This window comes from Barbatula barbatula (assembly GCF_947034865.1).
Source record: "Barbatula barbatula genome assembly, chromosome: 19".
NCBI classification, from domain to species: domain Eukaryota; kingdom Metazoa; phylum Chordata; class Actinopteri; order Cypriniformes; family Nemacheilidae; genus Barbatula; species Barbatula barbatula.
The window spans coordinates 22,620,438-22,637,596 of NC_136782.1; the positions used below are offsets into that span (position 1 = coordinate 22,620,438).

Sequence of the window (17,159 nt, forward strand, 5' to 3'; positions counted from 1 at the left end):
ACATAGGTATACTTTCTATAATGTAACAAAATGAGAACAAAACATAAACATTTAGTGCACACATTACATTAATTTAAATCAAGCCTGTCTTGAGCATTTGGCCATAGATTCTCATCCACATCACAATGAATGTTATCATTGTTCAAGCACCTTGGAAAAAACCTTTTTGCATGACGAATCCATGCTTGACATTGGTCTACATTGATGTCATCACATGCATCATCCATGGCCTGAAGGAGGGTAACACGCTCAAGGGGTTGCCGATCATAGACCTTCCACCTCCAGGCTGAAAAAAATTCCTCAATAGGGTTGAGGAAAGGAGAGTATGGAGGTGGTGAAAGAGTGGTGAAAGCTGACATTGTCCCACACAATGACATAGGTGACCCCTTCACCTTGACAGGCCGGCTCAATTTCATTGAGAAACTCAATAAGATGTGCAGCATTATAGGAGCCAAGTAATGGCCTACGTCCTACGACACCATCTTCAGAGATAGCTGCGCACATGGAGATGTTTCCTCCACGTTGTCCAGGCACTTGGACAGTGGCCCGTTGGCCGATGATGTTCCGTCCACGGCGACGAGTTTTGGCAAGGTTAAAGCCCGCTTCATCAACAAAAATGCACTTGTGATGGTTCACATCAGCGTCAAGCACCATAACTGTCATGATCCTGCCTCTCCTTGTCGTGGTTTTCGAGTCTTGTGGCAGGATCATGTCAGTCCCATGTGTTTTGTGTGGAGAAAGAGCATTGTTTTGGTTTGAGAAGCCATGCTCTCTCTCCGGTGTCACGTCCTTTAGCCCCGCCCCCTTGTTTCCCTGTTTGCAGTCCGTTAGTGTTGGTCTTGTCTCCAGCCCTGATCCATCCTTCCCTTAGTGTTTCAGTCCCCTCACCTGCCTCGTGCAATCCTCCTGTTAGCTTTCCCTTAGTGTTTCATCCTTGTCACCTGTGGCCACTCTCCCTGTGTCATCAGTCCTTGTTAGTGTTTTCCCTTTATCAAGCCCCAGTTTTCCCTCTGTCCCTTGTCGGTTCATTGTCATTTTGTCATTATCGTACCTCCTCACGTCACCTTGTTGGATTATTCCTGTCTATGGATTATCGTGTTTGTTCCTGTTCTAAGTTTGTGGATTTTGTTGATTTGTTATTCAAAGGACTTTGTTTGTTTTGTTCCCCTTGTGGAAAGTTTTAGTTTACATTTTTGTCTTGTTTTAGATCATGTTCTCCCCATCAAGGGTCTTTTGTTTAAATAAAGTTTTTGTTATTTAACTCTGCTGCCTGCGTTTGGGTTCTGTCCACACACCGTGACAATAACCCTCTAAAAAATATATTTTGGTTAGTTCTTTTTGCAGTGCTGTGCCCTTAGTCCTTTCACCCGGTCATCGTTTGTCTCAAAAGGCACCAGGTAAATGTGTTTCATTGATACCTGGTGCCTCTTTACAGTTTTTTTTATTCGCTTTGGTACTATTTTCACAATTATGTGGTAAAACCTCACAACTGTTAGTACAAAACTCAAAGCAGATCATCAAAAAGACTGTTCTTTCAAACATGTAATCACATGTTCAAGTGACAAAGTACAATGCTCACAATGACACAATCACTTTTTCACCACACCTAATCAGAGTGTCATCAACGAACTACCTTTCATTTGAAGTAATTGTCTTTCACAATGCAATGCCCACGATACTTTTGATATGCTTCTCATCTAATTTGGGTAAATACATTTGACCAACACTTAATCCAACTGATCTTAATGGTTAATCACTGAACCGTTTGGTAAACCTATATATTTTCATTTCAGCAATAAACAGTATATCGATTTTGAAAACTACAGAAATAAAATGTGTTTTGTACGAACATATAAATTAACCACACATGATGAATACTCGTTATTGCTCATTGATTTCAGATGGGGTAACCACAATTGGTCATTAGATATACAGTAAAAGTGGGGGTGTAAACACTGGCAATTTCTTTCAACATGGAGCAGGATAGACAACAAGGAATAGGAAGAGCTCGTGGACAAGGGATCCGTCAGAGAGGTGGGCATGGGCACCAACAGAGAGGTCAGAGAGGCGGGCATGGGCACCAACAGAGAGGTCAGAGAGGCGGGCATGGGCACCAACAGAGAGGTCAGAGAGGCGGGCATGGGCACCAACAGAGAGGTCAGAGAGGAGGGCATGGGCACCGTCAGAGAGGTCAGAGAGGTGGGCATGGGCACCAACAGAGAGGTCAGAGAGGCGGGCATGGGCACCAACAGAGAGGTCAGAGAGGCGGGCATGGGCACCAACAGAGAGGTCAGAGAGGCGGGCATGGGCACCAACAGAGAGGTCAGAGAGGAGGGCATGGGCACCGTCAGAGAGGTGGGCATGGGGCCCATCAAAGGGATGGTCATGAGTTCTGGGGAGGGAGAACTGTTGTCTCTAATGAAGTTAGAGAAAACCGGTAAGTGTGGAGGTTGTATCATATTACATTCACAATAAATTGTATTGCATGTAAATTCATCAGACATGTTACAGTATTTATACAGTATGATCTTAGTGGTGTTTAGTGGTGGCCGAGGGTCAATTGGGGTCAGCTGTGGCCTGGTGGTTAGAGTGTTGGACTTGTGATCAGAAGGTTGCTGGTTCGAATCTCAGTGCCAGCAGGTCATGACTGAAGTGCCCTTGAGCAAGGCACCTTACCCATGATTGCTCTGCAGTAATGTGCCACTGTAAAAAAAACCTTCTTGTAAGTCGCTTTTGTCTGCCAAATGAATAAATGTAAATGTAGCCCGCCTTTTAAAGAGGCACCAGGTATCAATGCAACACATTTACCTGGTGCCTTTTGAGACAAACAATGACCGGGGGAAAGGACTAAGGGCTGAGTATGTTCAGGTACAGCACTATATATTGTATTACTGCTACTATTTGATGCATCACATATTGGAACAGCACTGTAAAAAGAACTAGCCAAAATATATTTTTTAGAGTTATGGTGCTTGACGCTGATGTGAACCATCACAAGTGCATTTTTGTTGATGAAGCGGGCTTTAACCTTGCCAAAACTCATCGCCGTGGACGGAACATCATCGGCCAACGGGCCACTGTCCAAGTGCCTGGACAACGTGGAGGAAACATCTCCATGTGCGCAGCTATCTCTGAAGATGGTGTCGTAGGACGTAGGCCATTACTTGGCTCCTATAATGCTGCACATCTTATGGAGTTTCTCAATGAAATTGAGCCGGCCTGTCAAGGTGAAGGGGTCACCTATGTAATTGTGTGGGACCATGTCAGCTTTCACCACGCAGAGGTAGTTCAAGCATGGTTTCAGGCACATCCTCGATTCATGACTCTCTACCTGCCTCCATACTCTCCTTTCCTCAACCCTATTGAGGAATTTTTTTCAGCCTGGAGGTGGAAGGTCTATGATCGGCAACCCCTTGAGCGTGTTACCCTCCTTCAGGCCATGGATGATGCATGTGATGACATCAATGTAGACCAATGTCAAGCATGGATTCGTCATGCAAAAAGGTTTTTTCCAAGGTGCTTGAACAATGATAACATTCATTGTGATGTGGATGAGAATCTATGGCCAAATGCTCAAGACAGGCTTGATTTAAATTAATGTAATGTGTGCACTAAATGTTTATGTTTTGTTCTCATTTTGTTACATTATAGAAAGTATACCTATGTTACAATTCTATCTGAAAAATAAAAACAAATTTGTACAAAAGATTGTAGAGGATATGTTCATTGATCCTTCACTTGATTACACATAGGATGGATATTTTGGAAATTATAGATTATGTAAATGCAAGGTAATGTCAGTGTATTGCCTAATGTGAAACTGTGTAATCTGTCTTTTATAGTACTGTAGCATATTCATTTCAGCACTTCTAAGGATGATTTGAAACCTGTATCTTGCATTGTTTGCTGTTGGATGAACTGATTGTTAAAAGTACTAAACTGAAAGAAGATCATATTGTTGTGTTTCTGTGATTAAATCAAATGTTCCCATTACATATTACAATAATCTCGTCTTTGAAACCATGATTATGTGGACTGAAAACATGTGCAACTGACTGAAAGCATTCCATCAGGTTTTGAAAGAATGACTAGCTGCGTTACAAGTGTGAGAAGTTTGGATTTTTGTACTAAGAGTTTTGAAAATGTACACCTTACTTGTGAAAATAGTACCAAAGCGAATAAAAAAAACTGTAAAAGGCGGGCTACATTTACATTTATTCATTTGGCAGACAAAAGCAACTTACAGGTAGTTTTTTTTTACAGTGGCACATTACTGCAGAGCAATCATGGGTAAGGTGTCTTGCTCAAGGGCACTTCAGTCATGACCTGCTGGCACTGAGATTAGAACCAGCAACCTTCTGATCACAAGACCAACACTCTAACCACCAGGCCACATCTGACTATAGGATTCTAACGATGTAATATGATACATCCTCCACACTTACCGGTTTTCTCTAACTTCATGCCTCCCCAGAACTCATGACCATCCCTTTGATGGGCCCCATGCCCACCTCTCTGACCTCTCTGTTGGCACCCATGCCCGCCTCTCTGACCTCTCTGTTGGTGCCCATGCCCGCCTCTCTGACCTCTCTGTTGGTGCCCATGCCCGCCTCTCTGACCTCTCTGTTGGTGCCCATGCCCGCCTCTCTGACCTCTCTGTTGGTGCCCATGCCCGCCTCTCTGACCTCTCTGTTGGTGCCCATGCCCGCCTCTCTGACCTCTCTGTTGGTGCCCATGCCCGCCTCTCTGACCTCTCTGTTGGTGCCCATGCCCGCCTCTCTGACCTCTCTGTTGGTGCCCATGCCCTCCTCTCTGACCTCTCTGTTGGTGCCCATGCCCGCCTCTCTGACCTCTCTGTTGGTGCCCATGCCCGCCTCTCTGACCTCTCTGTTGGTGCCCATGCCCGCCTCTCTGACCTCTCTGTTGGTGCCCATGCCCACCTCTCTGACGGATCCCTTGTCCACGAGCTCTTCCTATTCCTTGTTGTCTATCCTGCTCCATGTTGAAAGAAATTGCCAGTGTTTACACCCCCACTTTTACTGTATATCTAATGACCAATTGTGGTTACCCCATCTGAAATCAATGAGCAATAACGAGTATTCATCATGTGTGGTTAATTTATATGTTCGTACAAAAACACATTTTATTTCTGTAGTTCTCAAAATCGATATACTGTTTATTGCTGAAATGAAAATATATAGGTTTACCAAACGGTTCAGTGATTAACCATTAAGATCAGTTGGATTAAGTGTTGGTCAAATGTATTTACCCAAATTAGATGAGAAGCATATCAAAAGTATCGTGGGCATTGCATTGTGAAAGACAATTACTTCAAATGAAAGGTAGTTCTTTGATGACACTCTGATTAGGTGTGGTGAAAAAGTGATTGTGTCATTTTGTGCATTGTACTTTGTCAATTGAACATGTGATTACATGTTTGAAAAAACAGTCTTTTTGATGATCTGCTTTCCAAAGCGAATAAAAAAAACTGTATTAGGAACACCATACTAATACTTTGTATTTAGAGCAGAATGTTTATCTACGTTAGCGACATCGACCAATAGGCAGAATACAGACAAAATAATGATAAGCATCAGTTTACAGTCAAAAAGCATTTTTCTTCAACAAAGTTGCTGTATTACTTTTACAGTTTTTTTCGATTGCTAAACGCCAGTGAGCACAACTGCAGCTTCATGTGCAAAACTCTAACTACAGTCTGCACTAGCAACAGTCACCTGAGCTAAACTCTTCACATCACCTGCACAACTCATTCAAAGCAACACAACTCTTAACACACGGCTCAGTGCAGCCAAACACAATACACAACCCTCACAGAGATAACACACACTGTCACTCACAACACACTGAGAGGAAATACACCGATACACAAAATACAAACTTTTCATCTTTACAGTTTCAACAATTTCAGTGAATTCATACAAAGTCATATTTCTCCTCTTCCTCATGTTGGGGTCGGCCTTTGGGTCCTGTTGTAAAAATGTATTTTACAGTCCAATTTACTGTAATATATATCTGTGTAAATGTTCTATAATTGCAATACAAAATAAATTCCTGTAATGTTTTCATTTACTGTAAGGATGTGACTCTCAGCTGTTTGTATGATGGAAAATTGGCATTACAGATGCCACTGCGGATCTTTGCAGATTGTGTTGCACCCTCAACCCTTCCTCTCTCAATGAGAGACCATGATTCACCACAGGGTCTATAAGTGAAGCTTCATCTGAAATAACAGCTCTGTGTCTTCTGTGTCTTCCTCCACACATCCGCCCTCTCCCTGCCACCCCTCTACCTCCACGAACCCGTCTTCCTTTTTTCCTTTCCAAAATTAGTCTTTCTGAGCTCTACCTATATATATATGTGTATATATACATGTATATATATATATATAGCCTTTCAGCTGAATTTGCAACCCGCAGTGTTTGAAAGGCACAAGGCTTACAGTTTTTTTCGATTGCTAAACGCCAGTGAGCACAACTGCAGCTTCATGTGTAAAACTCTATCTACAGTCTGCACTAGCAACAGTCACCTGAGCTAAACTCTTCACATCACCTGCAGAACTCATTCAGATCAACACAACTCTTAACACATGGCTCAGTGCAGCCAAACACAATACACAACCCTCACTGAGATAACACACACTGTCACTCACAACACACTGAGAGGAAAAACACCAATACACAAAATACAAACTTTTCATCTTTACAGTTTCAACAATTTCAGTGAATTCATACAAAGTCATATTTCTCCTCTTCCTCATGTTGGGGTCGGCCTTTGGGTCCTGTTGTAAAAATGTATTTTACAGTCCAATTTACTGTAATATATATCTGTGTAAATGTTCTATAATTGCAATACAAAATAAATTCCTGTAATGTTTTCATTTACTGTAAGGATGTGACTCTCAGCTGTTTGTATGATGGAAAATTGGCATTACAGATGCCACTGCGGATCTTTGCAGATTGTGTTGCACCCTCAACCCTTCCTCTCTCAATGAGAGACCATGATCCACGACAGGGTCTATAAGTGAAGCCCTTATTTCATCTGAAATAACAGATCTGTGTCTTCTGTGTCTTCCTCCACACATCCGCCCTCTCCCTGCCACCCCTCTACCTCCACGAACCCGTCTTCCTTTTTTCCTTTCCAAAATTAGTCTTTCTGAGCTCTACCTATATATATATGTGTATATATACATGTATATATATATATATAGCCTTTCAGCTGAATTTGCAACCCGCAGTGTTTGAAAGGCACAAGGCTTACAGTTTTTTTTCGATTGCTAAACGACAGCGAGCACAACTGGAGTCACATGTGCAAAACTCTAACTACAGTCTGCACAGCAGCAGTTCATGTGGACCATTTATTTATTATATGTTATTTATTCATATATGTGTTTGGTGTTTTGTTATTTATTCATATATGTGTTTGGTGTTTTGTTATTTATTCATATATGTGTTTGGTGTTTTGTTATTTATTCATATATGTGTTTGGTGTTTTGTTATTTATTCATATATGTGTTTGGTGTTTTGTTATTTATTCATATATGTGTTTGGTGTTTTGTTATTTATTCATATATGTGTTTGGTGTTTTGTTATGTATTCATATATATGTTTGGTGTTTTGTTATGTATTCATATATATGTTTGGTGTTTTGTTATTTATTCATATATATGTTTGGTGTTTTGTTATTTATTCATATATATGTTTGGTGTTTTGTTATTTATTCATATATATGTTTGGTGTTTTGTTATTTATTCATAAATATGTTTGGTGTTTTGTTATTTATTCATATGTATGTTTGGTGTTTTGTTATTTATTCATATATATGTATACCAGGTCCGTAGCCAGCCTATTGAAAGGGGAGGTTATTTTTTTCAAAAAGTGGACCTTTTTGCAGTTTTTCTCCTCTTTTTGTATTTAATTATGAGGTTCAATTCCTTCGTTTTGGTGACCTTTTATGCACTAACTTGTGCTGGATTAGCTTGTCTGCTGGTATCTTAACCAGCACGCTTTTTGATGCACCTAAAATATTTATTGCATTGTTGTCAACTTGCTTCCTCGTGTAACACGGTTGATAAGTTTACATACACAGTTCATAAGTTTAAAGACCACACTAACAACAGATAGATTTAATGAACTTTAGGGAAATATTAATAATTATTCTTCTCATCATCATTTCTTGACTCTCTGTCAATGCCTCTTTGCTATGTTTTATTTTTGTTATTACGCTACGTTTATATGGCTATTATATTGTAGACCAGGGGTCCCCAAAATATTTTCTGCAAGGGCCACATAATTTTCCCTGTCTTTAATGGGGGGCCGGTCGGTTTGTAACAGAAAATGACATGGGCCGGAGTTATTACTTGAATTATTGTGGAGATTTAAATATGATTTGAGATGTATTTATAATGCCTCCTAATGGTAGAATAGTTTATTAATAGTTAATCGTTTAGTGCTACTCAAATTCAGAAATTTGCGCTCAATTCACGCCGCAAGTAGGTTATCGCGTCTTTGTATTGACTTAACATGTAAATCACTCGCGCTTAACGCTTCATTCGCGTTTGGTGTGAACACACTATAAGGCATTGTTCAGAGGGCCGGTCCAAATCTGTGGGCGGGCCGTAGTTTGGGGACCACGTACGTAGACTATTAAGTGGATAAATCCTTTTAATTAAAATAATACATATATATATATAACACCTCCCCCCGCATCATTCAGAGGCGATGCTTCTTCACGTTGCTTTGAAAAGTGTATTGCGAGAATTCTCTCTGTCTGCACGCGCGGCACACGCGTCCTGCAATAATCATATTAATTTGAAACAGCAACCCAGAAATCTGTCACAAGCATTGATTAAAACAATGATGACTATAATCACATGGAAAAAACGACTTAAATTCTGGACCTTTGGCAGTGAGGACCCCCCATGCCTACGGGCTTGTATACAGTCTTGAATCTACCCCACAGTATAAAACACAGCAGCGTCATGTTTCTTTATCTCAGATATGAGTCGAGTAAAGTACAAACAGCGCCCTCAAGTGAAGGCCAAAGAACACAAAGCTGGAGAAGACACACAGAACAACTATTATAATTAATACGTTAATACATTAGCAGTCAGTCTGTCATTTTGGATAAAGGTATGGGATATACTTTTTATTTTGACGAGACGAGAAACGCGTATGTGTGTGTGTGCGCGCGCGTTTTCCTGTGAACTTCCTGTTTCACCTGTTCGGCAGGTATCAAACGATTCAACATGGAGGACAAACACAAACAACAGAAATAAACTGGAACTAAACTTATATTCTCTGTTATGTGATGATATATGAGCTGAACTCGACGATGGATTCACACAGAAGCTCGTTTAAAGGATTATCGTCGTGTGTTGTCTTTGTTTTCGGTAAGTTTGCTTTCATTCGACCTTTCGCTTCGTCAGGTTCCCACACAAACAAACTCCGTGGAATAAAATCTGCTTTAAACTCGACATTATATTACACAAACTTCCGAATGGCGTTTTTAAATCAGTAATATGTTGTTTCGCGTGGAAGTCTGTTGGTTAAAGAAGTGAATGATTATACAGTATTATGATTATGATCATCATGAGTTATAAAGTTGAAATGCTGTTATTCATGTTCACGAGTTTATTCAGTGTAGAGACTGTCGATGTTCCCTACAGAGAGAACATGTTCCTGTGAAACACTCAAGTGTGCTTAAGTTCATGTGTTTGTGTTTTACTCAAAAGAAACCGACACATCTTACACATCTGCAGTGTTAAACATGTATAAGATTCTTTTTTACTTTTAAAGTGAGTATTGTGATGTGTTTTATATAAGTTTATAGATGTCGTTAGTATGAGGAGATTATGTTTCGTTGTTAACTGACTGAGCTCTTTTATTTTGTATTTTTTATTGACAGTAATATAGTATCAAAACATAGACAAAGAGATTTAAAGTAGGAATGTTGTATTTATACATGTTATTAGTGCTGTCAAACGATAAATTGCATCCAGAATAAAAGTGTTTACACAATATATATGTTTGTGTACTGTGCATATTAATTTTGTATTTATAAAAGTATACATGAATATATTTAAGAAAAATTTAAGAATTAATAAACGTTTATATGTCATTTAAATATTGGCAAATATAAATGAAAATAATTCCTAAATATGTAGCCATACATGTATGTTGTACTTTTACAAACGTTTATAAATACAAACTGTATATGCACAGTACACAAACATGTATATTATGTAAACACACACTTTTATGTTTTACTTATAGTCAATGTTTTCTTGTACAGCTGCTTTGTAACAATGAAAATTGTAAAAAGCGCTATATAAATAAAGCTGACTTGACTTGACTTTTATTCTGGATGTAATTAATCGTTTGACAGCACTAAATGTTATTAGATGAATGTTTTAAATATAAAATGAGAATATCTGAAATAAAGTCACGATACTGTTCAACGTCGTTCGTTCCAGACATTGTTCAGAAGAACAGCATACTTTGATAAAAACATTGATTATAGAGGGAAAAACACATAAAGATGTGCAGAAAATGAAAGGCTGCTCATCTAAAATGATATCGAATGCTTTAAAATGGCAACCAAAACCAGAGAGACGTGGAAGAAAACAGAAAACTACCATTGGAATGGATGGAAGAATGACAAAGACTCAGTCAATGATCAGCTCCAGGGTGATGAAAGAAAGTCTGATGATACCTGTGAGTACTAGAACAACGAGAAGACGACTATGTGATGCCAAACTAGCGGCGAGAAACTCCCGCAAAAACCAACACCATGTGCTGAAGAGGTCACAATATGCTAAAGAACGCATTGACTGGCCTAAAGAGTAATGACACAATATTTAGTGGACTGATGATAGAAAGATCGTTCTTTTTGGGTCCAGACACTGAACTCAAGCCGCAGTACACTGTGAAGTATGATGTTGCCTTATGCCAAAGAGGGAATGGGTGTTTCAACAAGACAACAACCCCAAACACACCAGTAAGTGAGCGGCATCTTGGGTCCAGACCAATAAGATTAACGTTATGAAGTGTCAGCCCAATCTCCAGACCGTCATCCAATAGAGACCTTGTGGGGTGATATCAAAAACGCTGTTTCTGAAATGCAGAGGAATTGTGGCATGTAGTGCAGTCGTCCTGCGACAGGTGACAGAAGCTACTGGACTCCATGCAACACACATGTGAAACACTTCTCAGAAACCGTGTCTATAAAGCTGAATATTACTTCAGTGATTACAAAGAACGCTAAATCTGTTGTTTGACTTTGTAAAGAGAAATGCAGACACTGCTTAACATTTCCTTTTCTTCACTTTCTGTAGAGCAATAACAAATGAGATGCTTTTTTCTTCATGTTTTGATTAAGAATAGAATGTGCTGTGTTCCCAATGCGTTTGAGTATTGAAATGAAAGTTATTATAAGGATTTTGAGTTACCTCACTTTTTATAAACACACTGCTATTATTCTGATCACAACTGTATCCTTTATAATGAGCTGCGGTTGTGATTTATGTAGCCGCTCTTGATGTAGACCAGACTGAAGTGGGTCTGAGCAGCATTACTTCAACGGCTTTTAATATGCAAGAAGCAAATAAAAAATGCGTGTTTGTGTGGAGCTCAAGTCCCAAACATCTCAGATGATGTCATGATGAGGCTCAGCTGTGTTAACACCGTCTCATCGTGGTCTCATATGAAAAGGAATGGCGTCACGTGTCGTGTTGGAACGACCTGAGGGAGAGTAAATGACTGAATTCAGTGAACGGTTTGCGTTTGTTTTTATTCAGTTCTGCTGAGTGATGTGTGTTGCATCACACTTAAAGCTCCTGCAGAGATCAACGTCATCAGAGGAGCGACAGTGACCCTGTCCTGCACCTTCACCTCCACCAGCAGGGTCACCAGTCTCATGTCTGTCGACTGGACCTTCAGACCACAGAGCGGGGGTCCTGCCAAACTGGTGAGCTACATGCTACACACACGCTACACACTGATGCTGTGATGATGATGTTGATTAGCGTGTGTGTGGTGTGCTAACAGCAGGATGTGTGTTGTGTGGTGAATCTCATGTAGACCACAGCTGAGAGACACATCTCCATCAGAGACCAGCGGATGTGTGTCTAAATTATTCAGCCGTGTAAAAGTCCATGTCATGTCACGTGTGTCTTTACTTACAGTTGTCCTATAAAACAGAGTTTTTCTCTTTCAGCAAGATTAAGCAATCACTTTACATTCATGTACATTCTGTGCTGTTTAAATTATTATATCAGACAGAATATATTGCACTTTGTTATACCATCTGAAATAAATAAAAGGTAGAAATCTAAAAGTATTTTAATGCTCCGTACACACATCAGCTGTTTGTGTTTGTGATGGAATATGTAACCCTATCTGTGAAAAGTCAGCTAAAGTTTCTGTGTGTTACTGTTTTTACATGATGTGAAGAACATTCTATGAAAATATAATCTTGATAGGATCACCATTAACTGAGTAATGATTGAAATCAAACTTTTGCTGTCACATAATCAGATTATGAGATTTAAGACTGAATTTCACAGACAGGGTCACATATAGTTTGTGAGTGATAAAAGTATGACTCGTGAAGCCACACCCTTCAGTGACATCACACACATTTAAGGGGTGTGGTCATTCCTACAGAAGATCATGTGAGACTGAGTGAAAGTTTTCATCCACATCAGTGAACACGTCACCAACACATTACTTTCATTCATGTTTCTGGTTTATTCTGCACAGTAGAAATTTTATTGAAATGATTTGTTTCTCTTGTTTCGATGTGTATAGTACAGCGGCCACGTAGTGCAAAACAAAACAACAAATCTGAAAACGCAATATACAATCTAAATGCAAAATATCAAACTATTAAACACAACAACAATTTGGGAGAGAAAAAAAACAAGTCAGAAAACCCAACCACAAAGGAAACGGAAAAGGTTGGTCTTTTGTTGGAATGGGATGGCTTCTACTGATTGGACGAAACTCCTGTCAATCAGGATATCCAGGACTGTGACTGGCATGCCTGTGTACCATCTGTGATTATTTCTCCTCATGATACTTACAGTATAAGCATATAGCATGATATGTAGTTTTTTAACCTGCAGAGACACAGATTAAAGTACACATCATGTTATATGCATTGTTTGCATTGTTTACTGTAAGTATCATGTGAGGGGAAAACAACTCATTAATAAATCAATGAATATGATCTGTATCATACATGAATGTCCTTCCTCACAGTGAGCGTCCTGGATATCTTGATTGACAGGAGTTTCGTCCAATCAGCAGTAGCCGTCCCATTCCAACAAAAGTTTGACTGGTTGTGTTTTCCGAATTGTTGTTGTGTTTTATGGTTTGCTATTTTGTTTTTAGATCTGATTTTGCGTTTTCAGATTTGTAATTGTGATTAGGGATTTTTAATTTTGAGTTTAGATTTGTTATTAGATTTGCACTTCACCGTCACCGTTGTACAGTGAGTAAATGTCAAAAACTCATTCTGGATTTGCAATGATGTTGATGATATGCATCACTCCCCCTGCTGGTGACTGGTGGTCTCTCTCTCTCTCTCTCTAGTTTTTTCACTTCTCGTCTCAAGCATACCCCCCTGAGGACGGTTATTTCAGCGGTCGTGTGAATTGGGTGGGCAGTCCGTCACGAGGTGAAGCATCCATTCAGCTTCTGAACGCATCGCTCACAGATAACGGCACGTACAGCTGCATCGTACGCAACCCACCTGACATCCAGGGCAGCCCCGCCCAGACATACCTCACCGTTTCCCCAAAGAGTGAGACACATCCCAAACCATCATCAATTATAAAGAAATAAATATAGAATGACTGAAGAATACTAACACGTGCTCTCTCTCTCTCTTTCTCTGTGTGTGTCAGGATTGTCTGTGGCGTTCACAGATGTTGCTGTGCTGTTGGTGTTTGTTTTGGTTCCGTCAGGTCTGACAACTCTGGTTCTGCTGGGCCGGATTCTCTGTCCATGCTGGTCTCTATCAGAGGGAAATCCCCCTGTGACCCATCACTCGCCCATCGAGGTGACCTCTGGGTGAGAGAACCTCACTGTCTGTCTCTCTGCACAGAAAGTAGTGATGTGATGGGACTCATGTTTGTGTCTGTCTTCACAGAGAGGAGTATTTTTACAAACAGCCGCAGCGGAAGACGGGTTGCAGATTTTACTATAAGGTGAATTTCTGATGTTATTTAACAGAGAGATAGAGCTGAACGATGACGTAACTTAGCCACAAACAAACATGTGGCGTTCCTTCAAAGTCCTTAAATTCAACAGACGGAGAAGTTTGTGTCAGTGGAAAATAAACATGTCTGAGATATTCTGTGTTTTTTCTCTTTCAGGACTCAAATAATGAACCCGACTACACGCTACACGATAAAGAGGTCACCGAGTCAAAGTGTTAAAACATCTGTGTGTGTTTGTGTAATGATGTATCAAACATCTGTACTTTATCATCTTTGACGCATCTGATAAAATATATTTTCAATTGTACTATTTTAAGCGTTAGCTTAATGCCGGTCCTCAGAGAAGTGGTCTTGATAAACGAATGAATTATTTCTCATAACCGCTGAAAGAAATCTTGGATTTATTTTTGTACTCACATATGCTTTGTTAATATAAATGTATTTACTGTTGAGGGGTGTTTGTAACATGTTCAGCATTAGGACATTATAAATAAACCTCATTCGAAGGAAACACTTTGTGTTAGTAATGCATCTTCTTTGTCTGTGTGTTCCTTGTGTGTTCATGTGTGTGTGTGTGTGAGTGTGTTTATGTGTGTTCATCCAGCATGTGTGTGTGTTCGTGTGTGTGTGTGTGTTCATGTGTGCGTGTGTGAGTGTTCATGTGTGTGAGTGTGTTCATGTGTGTGAGTGTGTTCATGTGTGTGAGTGTGTTCATGTGTGTGAGTGTGTTCATGTGTGTGAGTGTGTTCATGTGTGTGTGTTCATGTGTGCGAGTGTGTGTTTGTCATCCTCTCTAAATGTCGCTCTGGCCTGTTGCCATGGAGACGGAGCATCATCAGAGAGATATGAGGGATTCTATGGTGTCCGTAAACGCGCGCACACATTCAGACAGGAGCGGATGGAGTTTCGCTCTCAACTGGAGTCAGAGGATGGCGTTTCAGTGTGGTTGCCGTGGCAACAGTTGCCGCTCTGATCGTGGTGGAGGTGCGGTGCTGTCAGGGTGTCTGATGCAGGATTGAAGGTATTCACACGTACACACGCAAAACATTTGAATCAGCAGAATGCAAATCGGACGCCTCTGAGAAACCTCCACCCTCAGATTCCAGAGTTTTAAACCGTTAAATCTCTTCGCCAAATATTGTCCAATCCTAACAAACCACACATCAATAGAAAGCTTATTAGGATGATGTATCAATCTCAATTTTACAAAATTTCACATGACTGGTTTTGTGGTCCAGGGTAACACATTTTTATAATGCAGTCAGTAAATAAAAGGGCAGTTATTGACAGTTAGCACACGGTTTGTCGGAATGCTTGATTCTGATTGGCCAGTCGCAACATTTTTAATAGGTTCGTTATTTCCTGTTTTTTGGAGATCTTTTCGGCAGAAGATTAAATCTGTAAATGTAAGATCTGTGGAAGACACATGTCAGCGACACAAAACCAGAACATTATTGTAACACATCAGTGTCACGTGACTGATCTTACATTCTTTAAAACACAGAGATCAAACCCAACCATCGTTCAAATGAACCTAGATGATGTCCATATTGGCTTGACTTTATTTACATGCTTTGACATCCTAATGCTCGCAGGTAAATCACACAAGTGACTAACGCACACGTGTGTAATTTAACTTTGTGTTTATTGTGTGTCTGATTTCAGATTTGAGTTCCACTGAAAGCTCAGTCCGTGTGTGTACAAACATGTGGGTGGTTTGACCTTCACAGACACGCTGAATGTCTTTAACATCGTTTTCAGGAGGATGCGCTTATTGGTCAGTAAGGGTCCCAGAGGATGCCCCCCGTGTGGGGTCATCACTAAGAGAAAGAGCCCAAAGAGAAGCACCATCCACACCCTGTGGCATCATCGATTCGCTGCACTGTTACCATGTCAACGACACACAGCATCTCACGCATCCACTACATGAGACGGACCGCCGCCCACCGGACAGACCGCTGGTATTCCATCATTCACAGCAGTGTGATCAGGGTGGGGCCGCGTGGTGTGTGTGTGAGCGGGGGGTGGGCTCAACAGTGTGTGTGTGTGTGAGGGGGTTTATAGGGTGGATTATTCTCATTGTTGGCAGTGCAGAGAGACAGACAGAGTTTGACTGAGACTGAACTGTGATGAGTTTGAGCATCAGAAGCATCAGCTGTTGATACAGCCGGCGCGAGAGAGAGAGAGAGAGAGAGAGAGAGAGAGAGAGAGAGAGAGAGAGAGAGAGAGAGAGAGAGAGAGACAGAGAGAGAGAGAGCAGAGAGAGAGAGAGACCAGAGAGACACACAGAGAGTGAGAAGAGAAAGAAGAAGAAACGGAGCAAGACACTGAAAGGATACGACTAGTGCTGTGCTGTATCAGAAGAACGAAGCCGGTAAATATCTGCATTATTCACATGTTTACTGTCACCTGTGTGTGATGTATGATGTAAGAATGTCAGTGTGTTGTGAATTATTATTATTATTATGTTTTCTTTTGTTCACACCGAATCTTCAGCAGAACATTTGACGCCTTGATAAATGTCATTATGGGAAAACCACACACACATGCTGTATATGTATTTAATGGTGTAGATCAGTGCTTCAGTGTGTGTGTGTGTTTCTGTCAGTTGTGTAGTGATGTGTGTGTGTGTGTAGAGTTTTGGGGTGTGGTGTGCTGTGATGAGGGCCTCAGGTGATGTTTCATGTCTCAGAGGGATTTTGATGATTTCTCGTGGGACTGAAAGTTTGATGTAATGAAGGTTTAATGGCTCGTCTGTGGATTGTCTTAATGAACAGATTCATTCATGCACGAGTGACGGTACGAGAGGAGAAATAGAGCCACACCTCGCGCGCCGGTATATTTATTATATAACTCGACACATATCAGACGTGGACGTCAGTTCTTGCCTTTACGCGCATTAAACCCGCGTGTGTGG

The 17,159-nt window shown here is 40.6% G+C and overlaps 2 protein-coding genes across 2 annotated transcripts in view; both read left to right on the forward strand.

Annotated features, from left to right (window-relative positions):
- Window positions 1–9,008: 9,008 nt before the first annotated feature.
- On the forward strand, window positions 9,009–14,772 carry mpzl3 (myelin protein zero-like 3). Its single transcript, XM_079482365.1, has 7 exons — window positions 9,009–9,149; window positions 9,249–9,409; window positions 11,816–11,985; window positions 13,614–13,824; window positions 13,928–14,093; window positions 14,173–14,230; window positions 14,399–14,772. Exons 2-7 carry the CDS (start codon window positions 9,328–9,330, stop codon window positions 14,459–14,461), a joined length of 750 nt encoding a protein of 249 aa, XP_079338491.1. The 5' UTR covers window positions 9,009–9,149; window positions 9,249–9,327; the 3' UTR covers window positions 14,462–14,772.
- A 267-nt stretch (window positions 14,773–15,039) lies between these two features.
- gap43 (growth associated protein 43) overlaps window positions 15,040–17,159 on the forward strand; it is a gene marked incomplete at both ends in the record, with an annotated part of 4,246 nt that continues 2,126 nt past the window's right edge. Inside the window, 2 exon segments of the mRNA XM_079480701.1 lie at window positions 15,040–15,226; window positions 16,555–16,616. Of these exon segments, the coding sequence (XP_079336827.1) occupies window positions 15,040–15,226; window positions 16,555–16,616 (249 nt within the window).

Bases quoted from the DNA above. Each gene is read 5' to 3' on its own strand.
- mpzl3 (XM_079482365.1), top strand. From the start codon at position 9,328: ATGATATATGAGCTGAACTCGACGATGGATTCACACAGAAGCTCGTTT. The intron at 14,094-14,172 runs GTGAGAGAACCT...CTGTCTTCACAG, and splicing joins CCCATCGAGGTGACCTCTGG to AGAGGAGTATTTTTACAAAC. The intron at 14,231-14,398 runs GTGAATTTCTGA...TTTCTCTTTCAG, and splicing joins GTTGCAGATTTTACTATAAG to GACTCAAATAATGAACCCGA.